We start from the raw sequence: 14,890 nt of genomic DNA on the forward strand, positions 1-14,890 counted from the left end.
GGGAATCAATGCTTAAATAAATGTCACCCAAACTCAGACTTTTCAACAGCTATCAAACAGCTATCACAGATTTCCACTAGCTCTATAAGCAACTTTAAATGAATACTGTCAACTGCCAAACATCTGTAAAAATCTGTTAATACTGAATAATATGTGCATGTTGTGCAAGATATAAGTGACTTGTGCACATCTTAAATGTTGCCGTGAGCAAATCTTACAGCTGGCAGCAAGCTTTAACACAGTGGTGGAAATTAATTGTATTTTTATTAACCAGTAGCAGCACTTGTGTTGTACAAATGTAAAATGAAAGCATTCATTTGGAATCATGTTTCTGTCCACCAGCTAATGTCAAATATTCACTCTCTTTTGAGCTCTATTTTGGTCTCCACCAGCTCCTCAGGGAAATGTCTGGCTCTTAGCTGCTAATTGCTCCAGTAAGTTCACAAACTGGTCAATAATTTTGTTTGTCTCCTCTTTGGTGCTGTGCAGGTGGAGTACAGTGGGTTTATCAGAGGGTTTCAATTGTGTGATACTCAGGGGAGACGCTTGCTAAGCTGCAGATGACTGTTAAAGACCAACAAACCACACCAATTGTTTTTTTTTTAGCTGTGTTTCCAGCGGGTTTTAGCCAACAAATATGGGTGTCTTCAGCAACCATTGCTGCGTTTTCTGCTAGGATAGTGCCACAAAAAGTGATTGTTCCTTTTTACCAAGAAATTGTTTCAAACTGGTATTTTGCCACCAAAAGTGGGCAATTTAAGCCAAAACTTGATCTTTCCCAAACCATAACCAAATGTATTTTGTGCCTTAACCTAAGCACGTTAACTGCACCATTGACAAAACATAAAGAAATTTAATGTCTCTGCTACATTATGATGTATAAATGTAACTAATTCGGGCTTTGCAGAAATACACAATGCTACCATAAATTCTGCCAAAACAATGAGCTAAAAGGGCTAAAACACTCTCACTCCGACTTTGTCACATGTTGACGTTTTGATTGACGTCTTGGTCATGGACTTTCCACGTCCTCATACAACGTGAAAAGTACCCTGGGGTGCATTGGTTGTTGACGTTCTGGGACACTGTGTCAAGTTCTGCCTCTTATAGACATTGTCTTTTTTCAAAATACACTTCTGTTTCCACAGGACATTTAACTTTTACGTACAGTCTCTTTCAAAATAAACGCAATACGTAGGTACAGCACTGCCAATTGACTTTTTTTTTTTTCCTTCAACAACAAAATCACGTGGTTAGGTTTTGGAAAAAAGAACAGAGTTTGGCTTTAGCTTTAACTTTCGTCCTTGTCCCATCGTGTTTCCCCCTGACGTCGCCAGGTGCTGTTAAACTATAACGGCAACCGGCTGCATATCATGCCAACATTAAAGATGTTTTTTAATTGGTTTCCGATGCCGCAAATCACTGCCCAAGTGTTGGATTTCGACGATTTTTGAGTGAGACCAGGCTCACTGCAGATGGGTGAGAATTCTCTGTGGGTTCATTACCACAAAAGACACCTTTCACATTGCCGAATACTGACAATCAACTTGAGGGCAAGGTACTTCTTTACCTTGCAAACTTGACTTGCTCACATCAGAGCACCTTATTGTTCCCAAATTAATCAGATTAACAGACCATAGCAGATATTCAGCTTTGGTTTCACTCTACATAGCTACTTGTCCCGTCAGAATTATGCCCCTCAAGCCAATACATAATCCTCCCCTAACCATAGCCAAGGTTTTGAGCCTAAATGTAACCACACATTGACTACAGTGTTGTTGAAACATCGAGAAACATAAAGTTTCAGCGTATCTCTCCAGAATAACGTGCCGATTTATAATATCCATGGTTTTCAGAAATGTACAATGTCAACAATTTTTCTGGCACCTGGGTTGTTCAGCCCTTCTATTTTAACTGCTACTTCAACTTTCAGTAACTGTATTTCAACCATTTTAAATGTTTCATGTGCACATTTTCAGCAGAGTGCATATTTTGCCCTTTGTAGTTTTATGATTAAAACATCTTAATTTTCAAAATGTAAAAGAAACGGCAAAACCTTTCAAGGTCGAGTAGCAGCACAGACCAGCAAAGGTTTTCACAGACACATAAAGCAGCAGTATAAATTCTAACTATATGTCAATACTTACATTATTACATGTTAACCCTAAGCGTCAGTAAGTGTGATGCCAGCTTTTACACGTCTCCTTTACAGCTGCACCATTCTGAAAAATGATTGATTTATATGCAGTGTAAAATCCTCCGTGTCCTGTGTCATTATCCTGTTGGCATAAAGGTAAAAACATGTTAAACACCGCCATGATTCAGTGTGTACGTATTCCATACAACGTGAGAGTAAACGACATGGACATTCCTTAACTTTTCCAGTCACATTTGTTGTTTCCCCTTCTCTAACTCACAGTGCAGTAACCCACGGTCACGCTGACACTCATAAATGTATGACACGTGTTTGAAGATTGTTGTGCTGAGTTTAAATGTCAATACTTCACCTGCTATTAACCCACTTCCACTTCCTTGTTTACCTGAAAGTACAAAGAAGCTACAAATATACATCTTCTCTCCCTTGGCTGCCCTCGATGTGTTGATACAGTCTCTGTAATGTCACTTTTCTGTAGATCACACAAAGTCAGAAACAGTAAAAGAAGCAGAAGTTTACAAATGTTTATTTTACAAAAGAAATGCTAGAAATGGTGTAAACAGAGCTTTAAAGATCAATCTAAATTGTGGCTTCTTTTTTTTTAATACTGTGGGGATGGTGCAGTCTTTGAAGAGGCAGCGGAGCCGAGTGTTTATAGTACAGATAAAAATCATCTGAGTTCAGAGAAAAATTAATGTCAAAGATCAACTCGACACACAGAAATCTGAGTGCAGAGGATGAGACGCCTCGGAGGCAGCTTGCTGGGGGAGGAGGGGGGTGTCAGGAGGTGCTGTTGGGGGGGTTAAGAAAGAAATAAAGTGTTTCTGTCTACAGTTTGGGCATCCTGGCAGCATTGAGGCGCATGGACACACAGGAGGAGCCGGCAGCGTACCGCATCTCCCTCAGCATCCCGCTCCACTGCTTCTTATCATCCTCATACCTAACGAGACCAAGAGGAGAGTCAGCTTTCTGAGCAAACACAGTGGTAACCAACCATAACATGTTGGTCACATAACTTAAGAAGACTTACTGCCAGACGTCGGTGACCTCTGTGGGAGCCACCTCCTTGTTCTCCATCTGAATCATGGCAAAGCCGCCCACAGCGTACAGGGAGCCGCCATTGCTCAACAGGTTGACAGAGCTCCTCTCCTGGGGGAAGTCTGTAAATGGCTCCCACCTGAGGAGAAACAACATTAGGAGAAGGTCAAGTGTAAGATGGAGCTCTCATTTAAGACGTCCTTTGTACCTTGGTACATTTGTCCAGTTTCATTATGTTTAAGCGGCTGAGATAACTGAGATGTGGTGTACAGAGACCAAAAAAAAGCAACATGAAATATCTAAGTAAGACATTGTGAAGTAAGAAACATACCATTTATACAGGTATATGAATATATATGTATGTATTTTCATTTTTATTTCACTCTGGAAATCTTGACACCTGCTACCGAAATTAGCCTGTTAGCCCCTGTTAGCTAACAACGGTGTCAAAGCCATTCGGAAACTACTTATTGAACCAAATAAATTAAATAAATAGATAAACCAACACGTTCTCACTCCCAACTCAGTAAATACAGCAGCTTGGTGGTCCTACACTTCAAACAATGACACTAGGTACCCCTTTAGCATCAGTTTTTGATGTTCGGAGACTGCGTGTCAATTTCAGCTAGTTACATCAGTTAGTGTCTTTTCAGAATAAACTTCCATGTTTACAGGAAACATTGGTTTCATCTCCAAAACTACTTAAGTTTTAGGCAACAAAACAACTTAGGTTAGATTATGGAGTTTGTTACATAACTTACGTGAGTTAACAACTGTGATGTATGTGACGAATTTCATATGACATATGTCACATGAAGTTAACTATGTGACGGCCAGTGACAAAGCTGCCACTTTACACTGTGGGAATGAGAAAAGGCTGAATAAACAGTACACTACGACTAACCTTTAATTTATTTAGCTTAACAAAGCTTCACACCGAGGTACCAAGTAGCTCCCTTGGTAGAGTAGGCGCCCCATGTACAAAGGCTACGTCTTTGTTGCAGCGGCCCGGATTTGATTCCAACCTGCAGTCCTTTGCTGCATGTCATCCCCCTTTTCACGCTACCACTTCCCTATCATATAAAGGCCAAAAAAAAAAACAAGCTCCCTGCTTAGCCTGCTAGGTAGCTTGGCAGATTATTGCCTAGCATCAAGCAAGCCAGTGCTAACAGCAGATAGCTAGTTAACTCAGAGTTACCGCAGCAGCATTTTTATCCTAAACTGGTTTTTCAGAGAAACTCTTTGAAACTCTGTCAAGAGTCAAGACAGTCGTCTCTGTGCTTGCTTTAATCAACAGGAACAAGCTAGCTGTTGGCTAACAGGCTGCTAAATGGCCTGGTGGCCTTATGAAATGTTATATTCAATAAGAATCCACAGGAAAAATGCCAATGGGAAATCAAAATCCTGATCAGGATGAGATGTGTGTTAATCAATTCTTAAATACCAGGGTTTGGGCTTCGAAGCTTCAGTGGGAGCAGCCGTAATTAATCAAACTTTGGGTCTGGGAATGAAAGATGAAGTTGTAATTTGTGATATTCCAGTTTCTTTAGGCATATCAGGTACTCAACATCTTGGGGGTCACAAATCACAAATTTTGAAAGTATTTGAGATGCTTAACTTTTTCAAGTTACAGTGGCGCTGGACTGCTGGAGACATTAGATGAAAGCATGTCACAGTCACAAAACTATCGCTCAGTTTGAATGTCCTTGTCTGAAAATAACTAACAATAATGTTGATGCATAATAAATAATGTTGGAGTGTTATTTTTTTAAAAAGACTGCGCATTGGCATACTGATTTAGATGTCGATTAAACGACTGAAGCTTTGCAGCAGGTCAGTCCCACAATTTATTAGTTTAATTTGGGGTTTTTATTAATTGTATGTCATTAATTCACGTTTATTTCATATTGTGGTTTTTATTATGTTCTACTGAACACTTTGGGGCTTTTTTTAGGTAGTTCTAAAAATAATGATGTCTAAATGTGGTTGTTTGTGTAACATTTGGATGATTTATCACAATTCCTCAACTAAAAGGTTCAAACAAAATCATACTTGTTTGTTGTGAAGTCAAAGGCTTCACACGTATTAATGAGGCCCTCCTCATTGACTCCGCCAGCCACCACAATCTTGCCGTTGTGGACAACGGATCCAAACATGGCTCTGGGTGTCTTCATGGCTGCCAGCTCCCTCCACTCTGACTGCTTGTGGTTGTATACAAACATCTTGTTGAGGGCTTTGCTGTGGAGACGGAGGCACAAACACAATCATGGGATTTTAGAGTCAAAAGATGTCACATGACGGCCAGATGGTGTTCAAACTAATGAATGCATGGCAGAATTTTGTGCTCCTTCAGTGTGTTCAGTGTAATTGTTTCAAAACCACCTTCTTTACAACATGAAACATTAAAAGATACAGCAAACAAAGCAAAGGATAAAGGAAATACGGATCATTTGGAATAAATTGCTTCGGAAATGTGATTAGCAAAGTGTTTGTTTCCCCCAAAAGACATTTAGGCTGAAAGGCGACATTCCAGTAAATGATGATGAAAATGTCACCTCCTGTCTTCATCAGTTTTGCTAATGTAACTAATGGACTGACAATGTGCTTCAGCATGAAGCCTTCATCAGTGAGCTCTCTTTTTAAAGGACACCGCAGCCAATCAACAATCAACAGGAACACAGCTACACCTGAGACAGAGAGAGGATACACACGGCCAAACAGCTGAATAAACAGCTCAGAAAAAAGTGATGGAAACTCACTTCAATATATAACATAGAATAAATGAAACAGGAAGCACAACAGGAAAATGAAAAAATGAAATTGGAAATAAGAAACACAGAAATGAGAGTGAATGTTGTTGTCACTATTAATCAGCAGTTTAAAGTTTTTCTCCTATTTTCACACCGTTTAGTTTTGTGTTCGAACATACTCAGTACGTTATGGCACAGGACATCACTGGATATAGTTTGTTAAAAATATGTACAATAGAATTCATCTGGTACTTTTGATATTGACACATAATAGGAATTAGAGGTAAACTAGTCCATACCCATTGAGTGCACAGTTGCCCACGTACAGTTTCATATGGTGTGTGTTTGGGATACAGGTCACAGGAAATTGCAGATGAAATAGTCAGCTGAACCCATTAAGAAGAGCAATGTATTGAATTTCATAGTACGATTGCTTTATTGAAAGTACAGTAGTACCATTGCCAATAGTGGGATAGTTAGTGGGCTAAAACTGTAGTTCACATGGGAAACATAGATTGACCACGTCAGTGAGAAGAAAAACGTGGGACAGACAGAATGACTGACTGACAGAATGACACATTGACAGTTTCCGTGATTATGTACAGCATACCATACCATGACTCAGTCATACCAAAAATTAGAAAAAACCCCAACAACATTGGTCCACAGGGGGAGCCACAGCGATCGGTCGCATTTTAGCCATTTTTAAGCATTTTTCTGTTGTTATAGCGCCACCCAGCTGCCAATTAGAGTTAAATTTCTCCAGTCACCTTGAGGCGTCCTGTTCTACATATCTACCAAGTTTAGTAAAAATCGATATGGCAGTTAGGGCTAGATAAGAAACTAGCTCTGTAGTGCCCCCATTTTGTTTGATGGGGTCAATAATGGAGGGGTCCCCTCAGATTATGTGTGGTCATATGCCTACAAAGTTGCGTGGTGATGGGTGAAACCCTTGAGATGTTATACACCTTTATGTGATGAGCCACGCCCTCCGCAATATTCATTGCCTTATAGAAGCTCAGTTTTAGGAAGTTTTCCAACTTTTGCCAAGAGGGAACTTTAGATATTGGTCCCTAGATTATGTTCACCCAGTTTCATGCAGATCAGTCAAACTTCCTAGGAAGAGATCGATTTTCAGTGTTTTTCAAAAAATTCAAAATGGCGGAAAATCTATATAACAGGAAGTTATGGGTTCTTGAGGCAAATTTGTTCCTCGTGAGGAGAGGCATCTCTGTGCAAGTTTCATGTCTCTACGACATACGGGGCATGAGATATGCCCATTCAAAGTTTGCAATTTCAATTGGTTGCTATAGCGCCCCCCTTTGGCCAATTGATGTAATATTGCTTCATCATTCGCATTCTCCCATGACCCTCTACCACTGTGCCAAATTTCACATGGATTGACCAAGTCAGTGAGGAGAAAAACGTGGAACAGAGACACAGACAGACACACCCACAGTTTTCGTCATTGTATAGTAAGATACCGTAGTTGGCACACACATCTATGCACTGGAGATGATTTGGTTAGCAGCTAGCTAGTTTAGAGCTCCATAATATGAATTTATAATAAGAACTATGGTGCACTTTGTTGGAGAAAGTGTGGTGGTGTTTGTGTTTTGGAACGGCTCCAAATTATGTACATTTTGGGAGAAAGTGAAGATTTAAATGGACTGAGATGTAAATCGAAATGTAAGCCTTCAACTTAGGTTCTGATGATGTGGGTTTTTTTATGTCGTGTGGTGTTACTAATGTACGTATTTCTAAATGTATGTGCATATGAGTGTCTTCTTATGGGTACGTACTCTATCTATCTATCTATCTATCTATCTATCTATCTATTTCTTTTCTGTCATTAATGTTATATTCCTTTTTTTTCCCCTCACCTTTGTATGAGGGTTCATAGTCAAGATTTTCAGCCTTGTGGATCATCTCTTTGTCACACAGGTTTAATTTTTTTTTTTTTTTTTTTTTAACACAGAGCTCCAGCTGAAATCAGCGCAGGAGCAGCACACCTGTTTCCTCTTGAGTATTAGCAGCTGAAAACACTCAAATGATTGATTATCTCATGGTGTTAAGTCCTGGGATTTGAGGACATGTTTGCTGTTATGTACAGGTATCACTGCTGCAGAGACAGATAACAGACCCTTGACTATCACTGTATCATTCAAAGAGATGCATAGAGTCAGTATCTTCTATTATTGTTACATATCAGGCAGCCCTGGACTGTAGCAGTGTAATTGTGTCTATGAAGTGGTGTGCAGCCCTGCAGTCTGGCAGAATGATAGACCAGAGCACAAACAGCTGCAGTTCGTAGCATAAGGTCTCTCTCTCTCTCACTCACACACACACACACACACACACCCCCATTTACTCACTTGTCATCTGTCTTTCCTCCAATGCAGTAGACCAGCCCTTTGTGGGAGACGACAGAGTGGCCGTGGATCTTCAAAGGAAGCTTTTTGGTCTCGCTCCACTTCATCTTCCTGAGGAATTCATATTTAATTAATCGTTTTAAACGATGTCCTTAAATGTATTTTGTTCCTCTGGATTTGTTGAGTAGGTTAAATAAATCAAGTTAGATATCTAAACTATAAAAACAAGAAAAAACAGTTCCGTAATTATTGACGAAACAACCAGAGCCAATTAAAAGTGTGAGATCATCTCAAAACAAGATATTATTTTTATCCCTTTCTGGAATGGGAGCAGTTTTGTTGATTAATTATCACTTGAAACTGTACAGAAGGTGAGACACAGGGTGAGACACACAGAGAAATAAATAAAATATGAGGAAGGGAAATAATTGCACTGACTCAACATCGTAGCACATCACAGAATCAAGCGACTCGTTGGTTTGGAGGTCTTTTCCGGCCACGGCAAACAGCAGGTTGTTGCTCTCTCCGATGTTGAAGAGGCATCTTGGAGAGGGCATGGGCGGCATGGCGGCCCAGTCTGATGTGAGTGGATCCAACTGTGAGGGAAATTACATTAAAACACCCTCTTAGTCCCCATTAGCTCGTGTCTACATCTCCTCATGACTGGGAGAGTGAATTACTGTACTGCACAGTATCCACATATTGATTATGCTGTAAAATATAGGTATTAAAGGCCTGCATCACTTCCTTCAGCGTCTGGGTTGCTAAGAACTCATAGACAACATGTGAAACATAATCCATTAGCTGATCGCAGAATTTATTTAGGAAAAACTGTATTCCCGTCATTCTTGTGGTTACACATTGAAATTTTTGTTTCTCTACTTTATTTCTGGTTTGGGTTTAATTCAGACATTGAAATACAAAAGAGGGTGTCGATGAACTAAAATAGTTCCTGAGAAAGAGTTTGTGAGTTGATGTTAACTGCATTATGTTCACTAATACTCTCACGTTTAAGGTACTACAAACACAATCTAATTAGAAATAGTTGGACATGTTGGGAGTTAGATGAGAAGATTGACACCATCGTCATGTCTGTCCAATAGAGAGGTGAGATCTCTCCCCCTCCAGTGGACAACCATAGGAACTTACTCTGGAAAAACTATGTACAGTCGTTGGGAAACGGTGAGAGACCTTTTTTTTTTTTTTTTTTTTTTTACCATTTAACACATGATGTTTGTCAATTTTAAAAGATAATTTTGCAAGTCAATAGAGTTGCAATTTGTTGTAAAATTTATTCAAAATTTCAAGTTCAAGACTGTGAAAATTTCACACTGAGATGTACTTACACGTGCTATGGGTCTTGCTCGTTCTTTTGGTTCCTGGCTGATAAAAAGACCAGGAGTTGCTCGATAAACCACATCAGGTAAGATGACGGTAATTTGTGCGTGAAAGCTAACTTCCGTAGCTAGCTACGTAGCTGGTGTTGGTGACGTATGTTATGCTAGATGAGAGATGTAGCTCACTGAGAAGTTTCACACAAAACTAAATGGTACTCTGACAAACCTAAGGTAAATTGCAGCTTTCTTGATTTGATAAAGATTTGTAATTCATGGCACATTTCAAATGGGATCAAAAAAATATTTGTCTTGTTCGTCACATTATTTCTCTCTTTTAAGTCCAAAAACCCAGAAATGAGTTAGCATTTTAGGACTTCCAGTTCGCTTGTCTTGAAGTCAATGCGTTATTGATGGGTTTTTGGTTAGGTACCTGAAATAAGTTCTGTAGTCAACGCAAGCTTAAGAGACTTTGTTTTGTTCTCTGACAAAAAATTTGTCAGTAAAAACCCCGCTCCTGAATTTTGAAACTTTTATGTGTGGCTAAATGAGACTACAGAACATCATCACGCCAAATATGGCTTTACTGCCTCGTCATGGTGGTAATATCAAGTCATGCTAACGTGATGTAGTAGTGGTTTATACCCTAACGTCAGCATTTTGCTTCTGGCGATTGCAGTTAGATTTCAAAAGTCCTAAAAATGGTACTCATCTGTGAAGATTATTTTGCTGAACAAAACGTGTAAGTATCATAAACGTTTGCCACATAGGTTATTTTCTGCAATATTCCAAACTCCAATGGAAAAACCCCATAGGCTTTCTGACGATGGAACTAGGGCGGTGCAAACTTCCACATCGGCCTACAGAAAAACGTCATCCCCAGAGTACTCTATTCTCTGCTTTCAGGATGTTTATGGGGCCTATACCCTCACTGCGCTCAGGTGAGGTTGTGCCTTTCTAAACAGGTAGCCACCAGGTGCCAGACTGTAAGCAGCAGACTTCCAACAGACACAGCACCGAAAAAACGCAAATATAGTGGTTCAATACGCCAAAAGAGAGTCTTTGTGGTTTGCTGGCTTCATATTTAACGTAAAGATTTGACAGTAGTGTCTATCTTCTTGTCTAACTCCGCAATGAAGGTGAACAAGAATATTCCCCAAAATGTGAAACAATCAATCATTCATTTTTTTAATTAAGGGAGTGATAAATGTATCAGATGAAATAAAACTTGGTCACCTGGTAGAAGTAGCATTGCAGAGGTAGTTCTTTGTTTTCCTCATCCACAAACAGTCCTCCAATGATGTAGAGCTGGTTCTTCTGTGACACCAGGCTGACGTGGTTACGTGGCACCTGCTCCGACATGGCCGCCAGGAAGCACTCATTCTCGCTGACGTCATACGCCACCGCTGCCGTATCATTGATCATGACAATGAATTCCCGTGCATACATGCCATGCCTGCGGTTGTCATTCAGGAAGCCGGGAAACATGCTTTCCTCCTCCCCATCAGCACCCTCCTCCCCCTCCTTCTTCTTGGGCTGTTCTGGAAGTTTCCCCTTGAAGGCATCCCTGATGACCTGGATCGTCTTCTGGAGCTCTGGGTCGGCCTTGATTATGTCATCCGTCTCCACTCTTTCTTTGAAGTACTTCTCTGGCAGCAGGCGGAAGCGGATGCAGTTGAAAGCATCCTTTAGGAACTTGACACGCTCCTTGTCATGGCGGACCCACGCCATGACCGCCTCAAATACCAGCTCCTCCTTCTCCACGTTCAGCGAGTCTCCACCGATGATGGCGAACAATTCGTGCGCTGCGAGCTTGAGGAACTCTTCTTCCTTGTAAAGTAGCTCAAAACGGTCAGCGATGAAGTTGCGTCCAGCTACAGCAAGCCTGGGACAGCTGAGCACCAGACCCATCCTGAAAATGGCCATGCAGTTCCCCAGAGACAGTTTCTTCTGGAGGTAGTTGACGCAGACCGTAAAGACAGAAGGGATCTGGAATCTGTTGGCCACAGCGATTATATCCTGCACATTGTCATCGGTTAGCTCAATCTCAGCTGAGTAGAGGTACTGGACGATCATTTCCAGGATGGCGGGGTTGACGTCCTCCAGGACCACCTCCTTGGTGTTCTCCACCTCCTTCCCATCCTCTGTGAAGAAAATCTCCCTGAAGTAAGGGCTGCAGGCGGCCATGATGAGCCGATGACAGGGGAAGCTGCGGTCACCCACCTTCAGGGTGCAGTCCACAAATTTGTTTTCATTCAGCAGTTCCTTCAGCCCATCCTGAAGCAGGGTGCTCTGAAAGAGGCGCAGCTCCTCCTTGATGGCGTTGGGGTCCATAGTGTGTCAGGAGGAACAAGGGGGTCCGTGGAGAGAGGAAGGAGAAGGTGGCCACAGGTCCTTTTGGCAGGCGGTCCTGGCTGGAAAAGGCAGAGCAGAGAAAAGGTTCCCAGTGTGAAGACCCTGCAATTTAATCCCGTCCCACCCTAAATATAGCTCCCTCTGCCCCCCCCTGCCTGCTTCAGCTCTAGTGGAATCTGACTGGGCCGAATCACAGCGCAGCAAAGGCCTCGGCTCGAGCAGCTGCTGTCACAGACGGAAAGAAGCAACTGGCTGCTCAGGCTGGGGATCTGCCACCATGATTCAGCTCCCCAAGTGTCATGTGGCCGACTAACAGTGGACACAATGCTGTCAAGGCCCTCGAATAGCTCGCCGCAAGCTGCACGTATGACTGGGAGGATATTTAGAGGAGCAGCAGTCACGTTTAAAAATATGTGTATATACGTAGATCATTCTGTCATTTTCATTCATTCACTCTATTACAGCCAAATCAATTGCACTGACTCAGGCTTATGTTCACCTATAAATCAATTGCTTTCTAATTTGTCCTTCACATACAGTAACTAAGTAAAATTTATTGATAATTCTAATCAGATAATATATTTATAGTCACTATTACCACTGGGGCTGCAGCTAACATCACATTTATTATCAGTTACTCATAACTTGCTGATTATTCTCTCAGAGCCAATGTCCCGTCTTTAAATTAGATGTTCAACCAAAGAAAAGCAGCGAATTCTCCATATGAAACAACAAACTGGATATTTATATCTTGAAAAATGTTTGAATCAAATAGCTAATGGTTGATGATTAACTTCCCAGCTGGTACCAGACCACATGACGTAAGAAAGACATGGACTCAAGACATGAATTGGATTGTGGTAAGGATGAAAATCAGGTCGAGGATATTTTAAATAACATTAACATTTTGTGGACATTGTGACGATTTGCAAACAGATGATTTTGGTGTCCATACCTCAAGACTAAAATATCAGCGTTGGTTGTCAGTATCGTACATCAAATTGAAGTTGGCTGTCAAGACATTGAATTTTGGTCAGTTATTGACAAAATCCACAAAAATTGCAGTTAACGTTTTGTTTTGTCGAATGATTTATTGTTATTTTTATACCGTCTTTTAACACTTTATTATTTTTTCCCCAGCTTTTGCTACAATTCCTCAAAGGAACCATCAATGTCAAAACAAAATCTGATTATCTTATGCCATTTAATCACAGCGTGGCGTTATTTAGGTGAGATTGAAGAGCACAAAAACATTGTGCTAAAAATGGACCAGAAACGTTTGGTTGCAGCAGCTGTGTGCAGAAACAGGTGATAGTCACACATACGAGCTGCTCTGTCCACCAATCAGCATGCTCTCCCTTTTCCCTGCGGGGTGTATAATTGTCCAGCTGCTTAGTTCTGTGTGTGTGTGTGTGTGTGTGTGTGTGTGTGTGTGTCTTTGTGACTGTGTGTTGCTCTGCTGTTAAACCTTTTAAAACTCACCTCAATCACTGAGATTATTTCACCGCTGCAAATATTTACTCACTGTTATCTTTCTTCTCGCAGATAAATGGTGTCAATTTCTGCACAGCCACACGTTTTAGTACAAAATGTTAAAAAAGGCCATTACTGATGTGTCTGGATCAATGGGATCTTATATTGTTACGTCTTATTTCAGTGGTCTGATAAAGAGTGAGGAGTGTGTAGAGTTAGGTAACATTTCTCCCGTGGGCAGCACTAAAGATAGATCAGACTACGCCACTTGTCGAGGAGTGTCTAACATGTAATTTAAGCAGAAGGGGAGAGCAGATTCTGCGTAAGAAAGCTCTGACACTTCCCTAAAGCCACAGCAGATTAATAAAACCAAGTTCTAAAACATGTCTTGGAAATATGTTTTGAGTCTTTAGGGACTGTATGAAAATAATTGAGCAGGGAAGGGGGGCTGAAAAGTGCAAGCAGGACCCTCCCCAGCATTATTTTCTTTGGATTCAAGGCGCAAAACGAAGAGTGAAGTGATAATGTACCCAAAGATCTTAAAGGTTCTGCATGCAACAGTCAGAGCATTAATAAAGCAGCAAACCACTGTTAACTATATAAAGATATGGTGGAGTAATGGCGTCCTGAGCAGAGAATGAAGTCACGCTACCTCTGCGTGTGTTGTAATCTGAGCTTCTCTGTGGTTTATTTTGGTAAACTAGTCTGGCCGCGCATGAATGTTAGTGCGTGTGTGTATCCCATTGGCTTGCTCATCGCTGCCGCTTTGCACTGGGCTCACACTGAGGTTACGATTGATACTACGACAGGGTCATTGTGGAAGTGTAGCGTTAACATCGTTAGCTCTGTCAGCACTGTTGCTGTTAGAGTTAGCCCCGTTAGCTGCTAGCTGCCAACTTAGCTTTCTCCATGTTGAGAACCGTGTTCATACACATAACATACACTCAAAATTTTTTCATGACACAAAATCTTGCCAACAAAACACACATTAGCAAATTAGCCATGCCAAATGTATAGCAAACAAATGACACCTCCCTGTCAACGCTAAAACCAAGAACTACTACATGCTTTGCTAACGGTGAGCTCCAGTTTACGCATAATGGAATCTGGCTTTATATACAGAATATATATCTATAAATGACGTGTCTTGAACAGTTTGGCTAACTGTCAGCTCGCCCATGAACTGCAAACACATGGTGATCATATTATAAAAGTTACGAACCATAAACATCCACTGTCAACACGTTTCATCTCCACTCATTAGTTGAACAACTGGTTACACATGATGCTGAACTCATGAACTATATTACTCTGTTTAATCTGTTTCTCGAAACAGACATATTTGTTTTAATTGCTACTTATTTATCATGGAAAAGCTTTGATACTAACTGATTTGGTCTCTACAAAAGGGAA

At 40.9% G+C, this 14,890-nt stretch overlaps 1 protein-coding gene across 1 annotated transcript; it reads right to left on the reverse strand.

Annotated features, from left to right (window-relative positions):
• Nucleotides 1–2,665: 2,665 nt before the first annotated feature.
• Nucleotides 2,666–12,091, reverse strand: LOC125884784 (kelch-like protein 41b). The gene is made up of 6 exons (XM_049569971.1): nt 10,886–12,091; nt 8,754–8,911; nt 8,319–8,426; nt 5,246–5,431; nt 3,186–3,332; nt 2,666–3,095 (listed from the first exon to the last, which is right to left on the reverse strand). The coding sequence occupies exons 1-6, from the start codon at nt 11,981–11,983 to the stop codon at nt 2,984–2,986; spliced, it is 1,809 nt and encodes a 602-aa protein (XP_049425928.1). The 5' UTR covers nt 11,984–12,091; the 3' UTR covers nt 2,666–2,983.
• Nucleotides 12,092–14,890: the final 2,799 nt, after the last annotated feature.

The sequence above is a fragment of the Epinephelus fuscoguttatus genome, linkage group LG24 (assembly GCF_011397635.1).
Source record: "Epinephelus fuscoguttatus linkage group LG24, E.fuscoguttatus.final_Chr_v1".
NCBI lineage: Eukaryota > Metazoa > Chordata > Actinopteri > Perciformes > Serranidae > Epinephelus > Epinephelus fuscoguttatus.

Coding starts and splice junctions, on each gene's coding strand:
- LOC125884784 (XM_049569971.1), bottom strand. CDS start 11,983: ATGGACCCCAACGCCATCAAGGAGGAGCTGCGCCTCTTTCAGAGCACC. Junction 8,912..10,885: donor TGCAATGCTACTTCTACCAG/GTGACCAAGTTT, acceptor TTTCCCTCACAG/TTGGATCCACTCACATCAGA. Junction 3,333..5,245: donor TTTGACTTCACAACAAACAA/GTATGATTTTGT, acceptor GTTTCTCCTCAG/GTGGGAGCCATTTACAGACT.